The 16222-nt window shown below is 46.8% G+C and overlaps 1 protein-coding gene across 2 annotated transcripts in view; it reads left to right on the top strand.

The window, feature by feature from the left end:
* The window catches only part of zranb3 (zinc finger, RAN-binding domain containing 3), a 40746-nt gene extending 32639 nt beyond the window's left edge, over positions 1-8107 (top strand). For both annotated transcript variants that reach the window (XM_028430406.1, XM_028430397.1), the window contains exons 17-22: positions 105-247; positions 3544-3678; positions 5350-5475; positions 5683-5875; positions 7082-7213; positions 7808-8107. In XM_028430406.1, the coding sequence (XP_028286207.1) occupies positions 105-247; positions 3544-3678; positions 5350-5475; positions 5683-5875; positions 7082-7213; positions 7808-7906 (828 nt within the window). In that variant the 3' untranslated portion in view covers positions 7907-8107. The remainder of the gene's footprint in view (positions 1-104; positions 248-3543; positions 3679-5349; positions 5476-5682; positions 5876-7081; positions 7214-7807) is intronic.
* The last annotated feature ends 8115 nt before the right edge of the window (positions 8108-16222 follow it).

Raw genomic sequence — 16222 nt, forward strand, 5'->3', positions numbered from 1 at the left:
CCAGCAGTTGCACTGTGAAATTGAATATAAAGTGTGGCCTCCTCTCTCTCTCTCTCTCTCTCTCTCTCTCCCTCCCCCACCCTCCTCCCACTTCCTCCCTGCAGGTGCTGAGGTTTGTTCAGGATTGGAGCAGCCTGGCAGCCATGAAGCAGAAGCTGCTTCGGCGCAGCGGCCTCCTTTTCCACAGCCCGACCCTGGGCCTGCAGCAGCTGGCTGCCGCCCAGCGCCCGCACTGCAGCACCAAGAGGTCAGACTCTTTCTCTCACTAATCCCTGCTCAAGCCTGGTGAGTGTGTTCAAGAGGAGAGTTCAAGAATCAAGAAGTTACACTAGCTGGGAAAGTAGCATGTTACTTAACACCGTCGCAGGATTTTAGGTCCAAAGAGTTGCAATGATAACATCTTTAGGAAGAGGAAAAATACAGAAGTCCAGACCTCATTGACCAGCCATGGCTGATAATAGCAGCTCTGACCCATCAGTTTCAATAATAAAGCTGCTCCTTATCTGAATCTGGATGTTTTGTCCAATTTGTGGAGCCTATTTAGCAACATCTGTAAGACAACAAAATCATCTCGAAACAGGGAGCCTGCTGTCTGACATCAAAGAAAAAAGCTGCTAAATATTGTGAATCCTGCCTCATCATCACTCAGTCAGGTGTAACAAGGTAACAAGGGAACAAAAAAAATGTCTGCAATCAGAAGGATATAATTTGACTTGTTATTGGTGGAAAAGGTGAGATGAATTAGTTCCCAACATTCTGTCGGAAAGCAGCGAGCAGTGTGTGAGATTTCACAGAGAAACCAGCAGATTTGTACACACGGACTGCCCCAGGCGTCAGGGAAGGGTGTGTGTGTGTGTGTGTGTGTGTGTGGGCGTATCAAAGGGTGTCAGCTGAGGCATAAGAGAAGATGGGATGAGCACTGTGCATGTGTACATGTGTGTTTTTGACAAACAAGCATTGTTGCTGGCACACTAATTACAGCTGGCGTGGATAGAAGCAGGGAGAGTTTGCCAATTACAGGGTGTGTGTGAGTGTGTGTGAGAGAGAGAGAGAGAGAGTGTTTCTGAACCGGGGGAACACGTTTGGGTGCATGAACCTAATCAAGGTGTGAGTAGGAGGCAATTGGCTCGCCTTGATTTGATACCTGTTTGATTTATTCACTAATCAGAACCAATCAAGCTCCAGCTCCGGCTCAGCGGGGCGATGGAGGCTCACCTTCCCTGTACTGAGGCGCTCGCCTTTCCGCTACTTCAAACTTAATGCACTTTCCAGCGCTGTGGATGTTCCAGTCATGAGCCACTCGTGGTGATTTACAGCGATTTTAGGGGAGTTTAGAGGATTATAATCCGGTTTGTGTCCCGGCTGAGCGGCTTCGTCATTAGAATTAGCACAACATTGGCTATAAATGGTTCATTGCCTCCTGTAATCACTGTGATAATCTGTGTTTGTGCATGCTAACAGCTTCATCCATAAGACATTAGTCCACTGTCAAAGTCTTTGTTACAAAAAGACTCACTGCAACAATCCTACACTACACTACATTATGCAACTGGAGAGCTTCCCCCTCTTTGATAAATGCCCTCATCTTTTCAAACTGCACTCCTCCAGTTAAATTTGAATTCTCCGGCTGAAGCTGCGGGAGGATGGGGCCATTATCTGAAAGCTGGCACACCTCCTCCACAGACACATGAGATGTTTCCACACTCTGGGGCAGCACTTCTCAGAACAAGTGAACTTTAAAGTCAGGTGGAGTGGCCCCGCCCCCCTGACTTTAAACTCATCAATAAGAGGATTAAAAGGGAGACTCACCACTGCTGATGCAGGAGAAGGAGTGACACCAGACTCTTTTACTTCCTGCTGCTGCTTTTGACCTGAAAAACATCAGTTTTATTGTCAATAAACGCAATAAATTCCTGCACTGTCTCTCAGTCACAGCAGCAGCTTGTTAGTTTGATTCTGGGCCCGAGCAGGGCGGAGTCTGCGGCTCTGCAGGTGCACGCCGCCAGCCTGAGCCGGCAACAACACCCCCTGCAGCTGAGCATCAAATGTCTGCCGTGTCCAAATAACACAGATCAAATCACAGGCAGGTGCTGCTGCTGCAGGTCTGTCAAAACTTACAAAGGAAGATGAGTGAGGGATCAGCTGACATTTGGGGAAATGCATTTATTTGTTTTCCTGCTGAGATTGAGCAGAAAAGGTTGAAGCTACTCCTGCAGAACGTCCAGGAAACTGGGCTGTGCACTACAGGAAATATAAAGTAGATTGGATTTATAAAAACGTCGCCTTTAGTGCCGAGCATCACCGTGCAGCCTGCATAAAAACATGCAAACTCACACCTCCATCTTCCCAGGAGCGCGGCTGGACTCAGTTTAGTGCGAGGTATCTCGTTTCATGCAGCCTCTGTGCTGGGACTGTTTGAAGCAAAGGAAGCTCTTGTGTTTGATGGAGACTTACCTTCTTCCTCATCTCCCTTCAGCTTCCAGAGAAACTACTCTTTGATGTGCCTCTCCTCCACTTTCTGTCATCCATCTTTTTTCCCCCCCCTTAAAGAAAGTCCAGATGGAGGAGGCGAAAACGCATGAAAATGTCTGCCTGCAGGGTCGAGAAGAGAGAGAACCCTAATATATTTTTATACGTCTGGACATGTTTTTTATCTGCGTAGTAAATGTTTCTTCGTAGTTAAGCAGTGTTAAATGTATTTTTCTACGTGACTTATCATTCTAGGAGCCGCTCCAGTTATTGATTTTTATTTCAAAGGGTGGCAGGGCCGCTGTTTGTCTGCCAGCAGCAAACTTTCATCCAACTTTCCATTGACGTTTATGTCAGACCGAATGCTAGGAAGACGCAACATTAATTATTGGTCTGCAAAACAATTAGTGGTCATCAGGAGGGTTGATTGTCTGTGAAAGTCACCGTCCATTTTTTCTTGTACCTTGCAGCAGGGACATCAGCACAGAGATTGATCTTTAAACATGGCATTGATTGTTTTTGTTTGAGCCTCTAGAGGTCATTAGTGGTACTGCACGTACAAATCTTCCTTCAGAAGAGGAGGAGGCTTGATGTCAACTCTGGGGGTCATTTTAAACCCGTCCAGTTTGGCAGGAAGAAGCCGGTGCACACCTAGTGTCTCCATCAGCGTACAGGGCCATAAAAAGCAGATGGATTAGATTAGATGATTGACGATCCCTGTGGGGAAATTAGATTGCTGCTGCAGCAGTAGTAATGGGATTCAGCAGGGGAAGAAGACAAACAGAATATAAGCACACAAACAGAATAGGAAAGGAAGAATCTGCGCGTTTAAGCACAGTGTGGTGCCAAGACAAAAATAAAAGTGCATCTGGCTCTACACTCAGGACGTTTGGAGAGTTTGCCAGTTCTGTGGGAGGCTGGTGCTGTGTGTTACAGGAGTCCAGAGGAGATGACTAAGATTACTGATATGCTTCAGCGCCCTCAAATCTCATAGCTGGTGCAGAGAGGTTTTCTGAATCCATCTACAACAGCTCTCAGGTTGCCTGTGTGTGAAACGCCCCTGTTTGTCCACAGGTACCTCAGCAGAGACGAGGTGGCCCAGACCTCTCTGAGTAAAGCCCAGCAGGAGGGAGGCAGCGTCCGCGTGGTCACCAAGGAAAACTTCTTCACCAAGAGGAGGTCTGCGGCTTCGCTGCCTGCTGCAGACAGGTTGGTTAAACAGGGACAGGTGTGGGCGGATGTTCAGGGCAGGAAAGGTCAAGTTAGAAATAGCACTTTAAAGCTTTGCACAGAGGATGCTTTAACACACTCTTCTAGCTGGTAGCTATGGATTCATCCTCTGAGGTTTCAAGGTTTGTGCACACTTTCCTCTTTGGGAGTCAGTATTTTCATCCTCAGCTGTCTCCATGGAGATCTGTATGTGCCTTTCGGGAGAGGAGCAGAGACCCGCTGAGTGTGTTAGTACAGTAAATATGGACCATAATGCAATCTACTGGGCGAGATGCAACGGCCAGCTCACCCCGGGAGGCAGCGTCGCTATGGCAACAACACACACATTTATTCACAGCAACTAGTGTTACCGTTCAGGATTCAACATGCAGCTCTGTGCTGCAAACAAGAAGCTAAACCATTTAACACAACAACGGCAAGCCAGGAAATAACACAAAACACAACAATATGCAGTTTACAGCGCTGAAATTAGTACGCAGGACAATATCAGCCAGTGATTTTGGATGATGTATGGTGGCTCTGAGAGGTGGAAAATCTTTGAGGGATGCAGAAAATCAGCCTGTCGGTGTGTAGATGTGCAGCATTTGGACAAAAAAAATGCCCTCCTGGTGTGTGAAGGCCCTTAAAGTAAAACACTCACAGTCTGGCACATAGCAGAAGTCTCATTTTCTTCCATAAAATGATGTGAATTCAGGAAAGAAGTGATACTTTGCCTCAGATTTCATCGACCCATGTGGCCTAAACACACTGCTGTGTTTACTTGATGTTACTAATATTAAAGCAGGAAATGAGAATGTTTAAAAAGAGAATCAGCACTCCGTCTATTGACAGCTGGACTGGGAGCGTCAGATCTTCCTTCTCTGCGATGGAGCTTCAGAGATGAGTAAACATTAGCAGGCGGCGTGCCGTTTGCTGAAGGCATGTTGCGTGATTTCTGGGGTTTGAAGTTTCCTCATGCTGCGACGCAGGCCTGCCAACATTTAGATTACTTTGAAGCTAAATGTAAAGTATGTGTAGATTCATTTGAAATCATGTTGCCTTAAAGATATGTTCTTTAATTCATTCAGCACAGGGATGGCTGTGTTTCTGGGTTATCTTTTCACCATTTTCAGCCTGGGCACACCAGCAGAAATCTATTTCTGTCTCCCTTTCATCCACCAGGCGATGCTGGCACAGCATTCGTCTCTTGGTACTTCCAATTTTTGGTATCATCTCAACTTTGAAGCAGCAAGGTTCCTTTTTATAGCGGGTTTTCTTCTCCATTTCAATGATTACATTTCCCTCTGTAGGGCTGCGTCTCTCCAGCTCTTTGTTCCTCTCTCTGTCTCTCCGAATTGTAAACCGCGGGGAAAGAGACTTTAGTCCATCTGTCCCCCTCATACGTGGCTCGAGCACCCTGCTGGGACAACATGGCACACACCCAAACTCGCCATCTCCTGCCAAAAGGACGGGCGCACACATACTGGAAATGCTCTGCAGATACATCACCATCATCTGTTGAACACAGCAGCCGTGTGTCACACAGCTGCAGAGACTGTTTTTATGAAGTGAATATTTATATTGAATTTAGAAGAACTGATCCAGCAGCATTTTAAGTTCCTTACGTGGCTGAAAGTGAGTCTGTGTTAAAACACTCTTCTCTCTCTACAGCCCTGACACTGGACAGACTGGCTTCGTGCAGGCTGTGGACAGTCAGGGTGTCCCTCTGTGTCTGTCCTGCCAGCAGGCCTGTCCGACCACAGGTGGGGCGTGGGACACTCGATTCTGCAGCCACAGGTAAACACAGAGAGCAGAGCTGTAGTTAGGATCTTCTCGCCTGGTGCAGCAGATGGGTCGGGTTTATCTTTGGAAAGATATCTGTCAAAGAATTTGTTTTTTTTTTAACTTCCTTTGTGCCAAAGCTCATCCATCTGGCACCCAAACATTCAATCAAAACAAACTTATAGGAACACATCGTCGACTTTCCATGTGCTCCGCCCGTAGGTGCCAGGAGGAGTTCCAGCTGCGCTCCAGCGGGACGTACATGCGCTCGCGGGTGCTGGAGGTGGAGCAGGGAGTCTGTCAGCACTGCGGCCTCCACGCCCACGACCTGTTCCTAAAGGTCCGTGACGCCCCGCCCTCCCAGCGCAAGGAGATGCTGGAGAACACGTGGCTGGCCCAGCTGTCACTCAAAGAGGTGGGACAACCACACACACAGTCTCCAGATGTGAGCTAAGAAACCGACAGGAAAAGCCGACGTCTTTGTTGTGTTGTCTAAGTGTAAAAATAAAAGCACCCTGTGCTCTTATCCCACCCACCCACTCACACACACACACACACTCACACACACAGACATACAGAGGTTGATCTGCACTCTAAGGGGCCAGCTCCCAGTAAATGGATTGCTGGGCCCATTGATTTTTTCCTCCCAGTGCCAGGCCTCGACCAGTAAGCCTGTTTGATTTGGTTGGCTGTTATCCTGCAAAGCCAGTGCCCCCCCCCCCTCCCTCCACCTTACACACACACACACACACAACAACACACTTGCTCCCACCAACACACAACCCTTCCCAGTGCTGCCGGCAGCAGCGATCGATGCACCGAGCTTTAGAGGAAGCAAACTCAGCCACATGATAAGACAGCGTGGTGGTGGAGGAGCCTCAAGATTATAGGCTCATTCTGTGCTTCAAACTGGGGGTTCTGCATGTGTGTGTGTGAGAGAGAGAGAGAAAGAGAGAGTTTAGAGGCATGTGTGTGTGTGTGTGTGTGTGTGTGTGTGCTGGTATTCTGGTGTGTATGGATTTTCAGGATGCGTTCAGGCCTTTGGGTGCAGCAGTAGGGTCTGCTGGCACAAAAGCAGGTTCCATTGACTGAAATGTGCATGTTTGTGTGTGTGTCATGTGAACTCTGCCCCTGTGAGCATGCCTGTTCTTTAAATCTGTTGGGATCAATTCCAGCTCACTGCCTTAATGTCGGCAGAGTAGCTCTCAAAGCAGGAAAATGGATTTTTATCCCTGAACTCTTCCCACCAGGCTCCTCTCTGTGCTTCTCTCAATCATCTCTGCATCCTCATCTCTTTAGTTCTCTTTTAATCTTGTGAACTTTTCTTCATTTTAAAAGGCTCTTAAAAAAGCAATGGAAAGGTTTCCTCTTTTATCTTAGCATGTTAGCGTGCCCAGAAATGATCGGTATTCTGTTTGTGCACTCAGCTCTCCAACTAAAATGTATTTTTCCTCCCAATATCTTCATCCTGTCCTCCCAGCTGGGTTTTTATCCTCGTTTCTGTGTCAGTCAGACTTTCAGGTTTCCCTACAGCTGTCCTTCATGTAGGCCAGAAACACTTCTGTCTGTTTGATACGACCGGCCGCTGATGCTACCTGTTGCATTCTGGGTGTTCTTCCAGCTGAACGAGATGATCCGGGCGCCTGTGGAAGGGGATTTCTGGCAGGTGGACCACATCCGGCCGGTGTACAGCGGAGGAGGACAGTGCTCCCTGGATAACCTGCAGACGCTCTGCACCGTCTGCCACAAAGCCGTACGTGCTCTCTTTTCACACCACCACACCGGTAACAGAGGGCCTCAGGGGGCGACAGCAATTTGTCCAAGATTTAAGTTGCACCTTGGCTTTATCCCCGTGTAAAAAGAAGGTCTCATCGGTCATGTTGAGGAGCACACAGGCTGGCAGTAATGTGATACATGGTCAAACACATTGATCAGCAGTCAGACCATCCCTCACACAGCTTTATATTGCCTGTAATAACATCACATGATGTGGCTGGATGACACAGTGATGTATAGCGGTTGTTGGAAAAGGCTGTGGGAAACATTTTCCACCTCCAGTCAATATTTCATAATTGCAGACAATCGCTTCTTAAAAACACAGCCGAGGTTTCATTGTAGCCTAAAATGTGCTTTGCCTCCACGCCAGAAAGCGTTTTTGTCCGAGTGGGTGTCAATTTGGAAGGAAGCGCTTGGTGTGTTGACGTGTATAAACTGATGTGGAGAACTGTGCCTTCAGATAAGGGCATCCTCTCACTGTTTATGACGCTTTAATCTAGAAATGCTCGATATATTGATCTCACTTTTCTCTGCAGATTTTACATCATGTTCTGTTTTTTTTCCTCCGCAGAGGACGGCGCAGCAAGCCAAAGAACGCAGCCAGAGCAGGAAGCAGGTTGCAGCCTCCAAGGTTGCGTCAGACATCACCAAGTTCTTCAGCAGGAAGTGAAAGAGCACACAGGGAAGATTTCAGAAACGGAGCATCAGATGCAGATTCAGCCAGCTCCCCTCTCGTCCCCGAACCGTCACCGGGGAGCTAGCTATGATTTATGACGCCCCCCTTTTTTTTTTCTTTTAGAGCAGGTTGTTTAGAAAGATGCTGCTATTTTCAGATTGTGCAAACTTGGTGAAAAGTAGCAGCTGAGAGATGAATTGGGGGCTCTGTGATTAAAAACACTACCAGGTGTCCTCATTGGTGCCTTCAACAAGTGTAATGAAGGATGGATGCTGAACTAAAAACTGTTTTTTTTTTGTGTGTGTTCTGTGTTCCTCTGCTTCGGACTGTAAATACACCGAGACGCTGGTTGTTCTGACAAGCTGGCAAATCGTTTCATCGCCTCAAGTCAGGAACATTATTGTCCATGTCCACGCATCTACCTCCTCTTCAGCTGTGCTTGATGATCTGAGCGGAGCTAAAGTCAGTCAGGAGGGCTATGTTTAGAGAGACGAGGAGCAGAGTTACTATGGAAACAAGGCTTCAGGTTCAGCCATGTCGGGAATATTGAATCTGTTCTTGTGAGAGTTATACAATGAGCCAGACAGACCTCAGAAACTCCAATCAATATCACCTGGAGGAAAAAAAAACCCACCACATTCCTCCACAGCATATTTTTACCTCCACTCTCAGCTCCACCGCTGACGTCGCGGCCATCGTCATGTCACGATTTGCCTGTCTGTCAGCCGTGTCAAACTCCCAGCTCAGCAGATTCCGCCATCGCCGGAAAGTTTTACATTTTTCTGGCAGCCCCAACTTCTCGCAGCCAATCAGAAGCCGAGGCTTCAAACTTTCTCGGTGCCCATGTGGGTGCACGCGTGGGTGTGTGTGTATTTCCCCTACGGCTGCTCCAGGTCTCCACTTAATAAGACCGTTGTTCCTCTCCTGTCCAAACCGACAAGCTTTGTGAGTAATGAACATCTCCCAGGCAGCCTTCCAACAACAGCAGGTTTCAGTGTCAGTCCCTGTCAGCAGCCAATGACTCTGATCTGCTGTTTTATTACACCCAAAAGGTGTGTATGTGTGTGTGTAAGGAGTGTAGCCGAGTGTGTGTTTGGCAAAAGAAGAGTGTACATTGGAAGTGGTGTGTGTTTGTCAGGCAAAGCCGTAATGAGGCAGCATCCAGATGAAGACGTCTCATGTTCCTCCCAGAGGGGCTGCTGGGTAAATGGCGGCGCTGCAGCCGTGTGACACTGTTTGTGCTGGACAACCCATCAGGCCCAGAGGAGGAAAGTTACCTCCACAGATGATGACAGTAATAAAGACGGACTCAAACACCAGTGGAGGGGTTTGCATGTTTGTTCTCCATCGAACTCCTCCCTCCGCCTCTATTTTTAAAGTAGGATAAACTCGCTTTCTGCAGGTTACATAGCAACAAAGCAGGCATGGACAGAATTAGCCAGGCGGATATGTGACAGAAATAATCACATATTATCGAGAAGGAAGGAAAAGGATTCTTTAAAACACCTCTGAAACTAAAATCTGCAGAAAGGTGATGCTTATTTTCCCTAGCATGCTTCACGGATTCATCCGCTGCTGGAAATAGTTCCCAAGAAATCCAATATTGACTTCTGAGTTTGTGCAGTGTTCAGTCAGAGGACCTCCAGGGGACCGGACGAGGCCCCTGCAGCAAACGGAGAAATAGATGAACACGGCTGTGTGCCACAGGAGCTTCCTCAGTTACAGGAGTGATTACTGTGATTTCAGGAAAACGTCTGAAAACGAAGCAGGCAGTAAACTACACAAATCATCCATAATTCAATCAGGATTTGCATTCAGGCGCGCGGCATTATATTTGGCCCCGTTCCATTGGTTATTCCATTTCAAACTCGCCTGCCCCCGTAATCTACTTTGGCCTTTTCAGCTGAAGGAAGTGCTTCTACAAACCCAATCTTGTGTGACAGGTGTGATGGAGAAGGGCCAATAAAAGCCTGCACAGCGCGCTGCGTGCCGCCGCCGGCTCTCCAATCCGTGGCCGAGTCCTGCTGTGGTTTGATTCCTGGCTGCCATGCTCTCCGCTGTGATCCCTCTGTGTCTGTGACCCTCCCTGCCCTTCAGCGAGGAAAAGGAAACAGACGTGAGGGAGGCCTGCACCCCGCTGCGCTCCTTCAGGAATGAAAAACAGCCACGGCAGCGTCTCTGTCTTCTCAGAGCACCTCTGATATTCTGTGCAGAACCTCATTATAGTAAAAGATCGGGCCTCCAGTCAGACCTCGGTGGAGGAAGTATTCTGCATGTAGTGATTGAACACCGGAGTCAGTTCTTGGCTTTAAACGGCCACAGCCGATGAGGGGCTTTTGTCTTTATTGTCATATTATCTCCTGGGATGGTGATGAGATGATTAATCACTTCCTGCTGCAGCTTCATGCTCGCAGAAGGCTGGCACCGCCCGGCAGAGCACGACGCCCTGGGTGGAGGAAAACGGTATTAAGGCCCAGGTAATTGGTGGAGGACCATCGCTCATAAGCGATGTAATTAATCTCATTAAAACAGCCTCTCTCTGGTTGCTTCTAGAGGAGCTCCGCAGCAGAAGGCGATTTTCCGCAACGCTCCTTTATCCATCCTGATGAGTGTCATAGACGCACAACGCAAAATCAATGCAACAATAGCATGTAAACCTCGGCTGGCTATTTGCAAATGTCACTCAGTGTGGTGCAGCGGTGAAAGGATGCTTTCTCATTGCTCAGCTGGAGGTGGCTTTTGTCAAGTCCAAATTCTATTTATTCAAGATGGCTCCCTGGTTGTCTCCCAAGATGCATGGCAAGCTGCGGATTAAGACCAAAAACGCAATCAATTCACCCAGCAGGAGATCAGGGGAAATAACAGATAAGGTTCTTAGCATAATTCATACAGTCCCCCAATCTGGCCAGGATTAATGTATGTCTTGGCTGCGGTTCGCTCTCATTTGTATGTGGGAGCTCGTGTGGGGCTAAATTGGCGCTTCATGTGGCCCATTACAATCAGGCTTTGTTTGGATGTGACCACGTTCAGCACTGATGTAACCTCATCTGTGTTTTATTATCAGTCAGCACGTAAACATTAAAAAGTTACACGCCGTCCTGGCGACACTTGACATCGGGGGAAGAATGCCGCAGTAGGCGACTGTGCTGCCGTTCCTCCTTTCATGGGCTCAGATGATTGAGGTTAAAAATGGAAAGCCGAACAAAACGCCCTCCAACAAGTTCCCTTTTCATGAGCTTTAAAAGACATCTTTTCATCTCCCATTTCATTTAGCGACCATTGATCAGCCATCTTTCACAGATTGCTTCCAGACATCTATTCAGCCGCTCAGCATGCCTCTATTTCATAGGTCCTAATGGCAAGGTCTGCCTATTGTGCTGAGATTAAAACCTGAATTGCAATCACTTAAAGCGCCGATACATTCACAGGAAACAGCCTTTATTGACATCTGAATCAACAGCTTAGACGCTGATGCAAGGCCGAGCAGATTCAGGGGCCAAACAGGACCTCTTCTTGCCTCATCCTGTAAAAATTAGGATTTCTAGTTCAGCACACTAGCCAGAAAAAGGTCATGTCAGTGTGGTGACAGAGTGACAGGTCCAGGGCATCATTACTGAGACTTGGAAGGTCTGTGTAAGCACCTTTGGTCACCTCAGGAGAATAGATCCCCGCTGCGCCGCCGTCGGCCTAATGAGCACACTCAGCCCTGCATCTAATGAGGAGAGGGCGATTGCGACTGTCTTCCATCAGCCCTCTGCTCCGCTGGTACAACATCCCATAATACCTGGAACACACGGTGTGAGCAGCAGAGCGGCGGCGGATATCTTGTTACACATCAATGCTGCCAGAACTGTCCTCGCCGCTGAAAACACTGCGATTCATGTGCACTTGTGTGGAGGAGGGAGGCCTGTCCGCCTCTGAGTCCCCTGCACAAATGTCTCCAAGTGCACCAAAGCTTCAGGTTAGTTAGCTCAGCCTTAGGTCTCCATCTCAAGAGATCCAGATCTGGGGTTTCCTACCCCTCGATGATCATCATGTAGCCATAATTATCAAATGATGCGTCCAAACATTTTGAAAGTTTGAAGTGTGTGAGGCGTCTTTTCTCAGCAGCAATTATTCACAGCCACACTGATGTAACCACTGAACCACATGCACTGACATTAATGGACAAATGAACCTGCTAGCGCTAAAAATACAAGCCTGTCATCAACCTTTCATCATGTATGTAAATCTGGCTCCATGCACCTGAAATGTATTGATAAGTACTCTCACAATCGCCTCTTTGAGTGGGCTGCATTTGGCCACTCATCCGTGGACATCTTCACACCCACACCACCACATTTTTGTATGTTCAGTTAATGCCAGTTTCTCAATTATTGTGTGAGTGGGATGGTGCAAAAAAAAAGGGAGGGGGGGGGGGTAGTTGGCCATAGCAACCCTCACGACCACCACCACCACCATCATCATCCGCCCACACAGATTCATTCTATGTGATGATATAAATCTTATTTAATTATGTGATAGTGCTGCAGGTTTGCCAGCCGGGATAAAAGGAGCGTTCAGGTACACCTGGTGGAAGTTTAACATGCGCTGCTAATCCTGAGAGTCAGAACGTGTGCCAGTGTTTATATAAGCATCAGATAGCTCAACTTTTTTTTTTTTTTTTTGGAGTGCAGGGTGTCCTAGATTCAGGCACAGTTAACATCAAATAAATAACTCACCGGACGTCTGCTGGATGGGACGACGTTTTGACCTCTTTTTGGCTTCTGAGAGTGGAAACCTGCAAAAGTGTCAAAAAAAGAAAAGGGAGAGTCAAGAGCAAACAAAAAGCACCACCACACACCTAATACCTCAAATCAGCTGGCACTAATCTGTACTTTAAAATAAATCTAGTCCTCCATTCCAGCAGGGGGCAGTACTAGTCATTTAAAAACGTTTATTTCAGTGTTTACCTAGAGGGGTGAATGGAGCTAATATTATTTATACCTGCTTATTTTATTTTTGGCTAGTGCAGTATTGATTATATATTCGAAATTGATTACAAGAAAAGCAAATATTATTTTTCTTTCTTAAAGCCGCAATAATGTTCTGCAAAACAAGCTAGCATTTAAGCTAGCTAACGTATAGCAGCACTCCTATCGCTATAGGCTGCACATACGCCCCCCTCAACCGTCTCAAGGGCGCCCCCTAGAGGACAGGAAGGGTAGAGTCTCCTTAAAATCATGATTACTCTTCCTCAAACATTCAACGACGTGCCTACCTTCACCTGTTTCTTCCGTCTTGCTGCTCTGCTACTGATTAGCTCATGGTTCAGGCTGCACACCTGCACACACGCAGCCCCTCATCAAAACATGTTACATCATCACAGCTAAATAAAAAAAAAATCTTCTAAAAACACTAAATTACACAACACCCACTGAATCAGACAGCAGCATCTCCATCAGGACCTGACGCGGTGCAGGTGTGTGTCATGCAGGCAGAGAGGGTGGAGGATTTGGGGGGGCGTGGCAGACCAGAAGGAAGGCCGCCCCCCTTCACACTGTGCAGTAAAGCTGCTGTTGTTGTGCTGAATGAGTCTTCATTGGAGGCTGTCATTGTGTAACAACATTTATTCTGCTGTTATCAGAGCCACCTTCATATATCAATAAAGCCTTGGCAGCTCAGTGAGAACACACAGAACACATTTTTATGCTCTGACAACCCAAATCCAGCTTTGGAAAGCCTGGACTCATCCTCCTCTTCCTCTTCCTCTTCCTCCTCCTCCTCACACTCCTACTCGGCTTCATAATCCATAACGTTTTGTTTCGCTGTTACACTGATGACACCCGACTGCAGCTCCCACAGAACCCAACGATCCAAACAGACCTTCGGCTCTGCTGGGTTACAGGTTATACAGGACATCCCTCCTCCACCAGCAGCTCCATCACCTGACCATCCACCCGGACCTCCAATCAAACTGATGTCAAGAAAATCAGATAAAAAGTATAATAAACCTTTTTTTTTAAATACACATTGAAGCTCTATTCATCGGTCTGTATATTTTCAACTAATCTTTTTTTTGTCTTAATAAATATCAATGAATATTTACTTTTTTTTTAGCCATCAGTTATGCGTTGCCATGGAAACGGGGCTAAGGAAGCTAACTCTTGATGCATAAAGCTACATTCAAGCCTATTTTAGCTAACATTTGTTTGTCTTATATGAAGGGCTCATTCAAACTAGGATGCTAGCTTAGCTTAGCATCTCAGAGGACTGCTTGTTTACATGAGGTTTACAGATTTTAAAAACAGAAGTTAAATATGACCAGATTTACTAAAAAAAACCAGCGTTACAGTTGTGTTTTATCAAAAACCATGTGTGTGATTGTTGTTGATATTATCAATAATTCTTTCAGTGGCTAAGTCTAAACAGTCTAAACTGAAGCATTAGGAGGAAAATAATTATTAGGGTAGGAATTTCCTTGCTGTTGTGATTGTGGGGTCATTATGCTCTCCCTAATGAAACAAACCAGCGGAGAGCCTCCATCTCGACTGCAGCCGTTATCATCGCCCTTCAGAGAATATAAAAAGGAAAACACTTCAGCTGCAGGCTAATTAAAACCAGAGAGGTCTGGATGAGGAGGCCAAACAACCCACACAGGTGGCGGGCACACACACACACACACACACACACACACTCATACATGTGTGTGTGTGTGTGAGCTGCTGCAGCATCATGTTTATGCATGTCTGTATGTGAGGCAGCAGTGCATGGTTTTGTGTGTGTGTGTGTGTGTGTGTGTGTGATTGTTAGAGGAGCTCTCCATTCATTTTAATGGCTCCAGCCTTCATTCTGCTGCCTGCACTGCTGACAGGAAGGGCCTAGCCACTTTCATGTGACAGGACCCTGCTCAAATAGGCCATTGGTGCACCATAATTAGTTCAAATGTCGAAGTTGGTGAATTATTGATGATTGGGGACGAGTAGGGAGGAAGACATTTCACATCATCTGTATGTGTGTGTGTGTGTTTTTTTAGCCGTCTCTTTTTAAAGGACAGCTGGTGCTGTGCGGGTTTCCACCGTCGCCAACATGAATCTCTGGATGAGATAAACTGGGGTGGTAAAAGGAATAATTACAGAGAAATGAGTTTTTTTGAGGGAACAGCTGGCTGAAGATGCGGCGTTACCATGTGAAATACCTTGGCAGTGGATGGAAACAAAAACTAAGCCACGCCACCAAGACAGAGGCTAATTTATGCTGCTGCCAATCATTGGATATAATTGCACTAGCATGGTATAATGGCAGCCCGGGCCCAGCCATTTTCCCCCTCCAGCTCCATCTCAGGTACTTAGAGGGGTTTCCATCAGCTCCTGATTTTTCAAGAGAGACCTCTCAGACAGAAATGACAATGGACGTTCAATGGCTTATAATTATGCCACTTTCCTGCACAATTTCCTGGGCATCATTTGCATTGATACTCATATGGGTGTAAGTGCACCACATGCTGCTCTGCAAAGGCCTTTTGATCAACTGCATCCACTGAAATTACCAAGTGCTCTGACATTTCCTGGAATATCTGTGAGCCCCCGCCGTCCGACAGTTATCTGAATCTGTTAATTAGATGGATCAAGTCCAAAGTTTGTGGAGGCGACACGTGTGGCGACCTGCGTCCCCCTTTTTCTTTTTTTGCTTTTTTTTCTCCAAGGTTATTCAACACTGCGTCTTGTTTGCTTTTTTTTCTTAGATTTCCTTAAAAAAACACACACACACACACACACACAGAAAAAAGGATGCTGGATGTTTGTGCTGCTGCTGCTGGCATCAAAGGTAATACTGCCATCTAGTGGAGAGAAGGAGGAGTACAGCAGCAGAGAGATAATGACATAAAGGGGGATTTTGAAATTCTATTAAAAAAGGCAGATTCTTTTTTCCATCTGTGTAAATGACCTCCACTCATCAGTTAACTTTTAATCTTCTACCTGCTGAAACAGCCCTGATAATAACTGTGCTGCTATATACAGTATGCTCCTGTTCTTTGACTTGTAATTAGCAGCTTGGATGGTGTTTTCCTTTCAGATGGCTCTTAATTCTGGGATTTGTCGCCTCACACAAAAGCCGCTTCTCATATCTCTTCCCCTCTGCGGATTTTCGAGCAGTAGGCGTCTCTTATTCAGCCCGAGAGCTCGCTGAAAATAAATCATCACCCTCCCACCAGTGCTGCGAGAAATGTCCAGATGGTTGAGTTTTCACTGACGTCCTCCTGCTGAATTTCCCCATTGTCTTCCATGCTAAAATTAGAAGGTAATAGTTGGTGGAAACGCTGCGTCTGCT

This window comes from Parambassis ranga, chromosome 2 (assembly GCF_900634625.1).
Source record: "Parambassis ranga chromosome 2, fParRan2.1, whole genome shotgun sequence".
Taxonomy (NCBI): domain Eukaryota; kingdom Metazoa; phylum Chordata; class Actinopteri; family Ambassidae; genus Parambassis; species Parambassis ranga.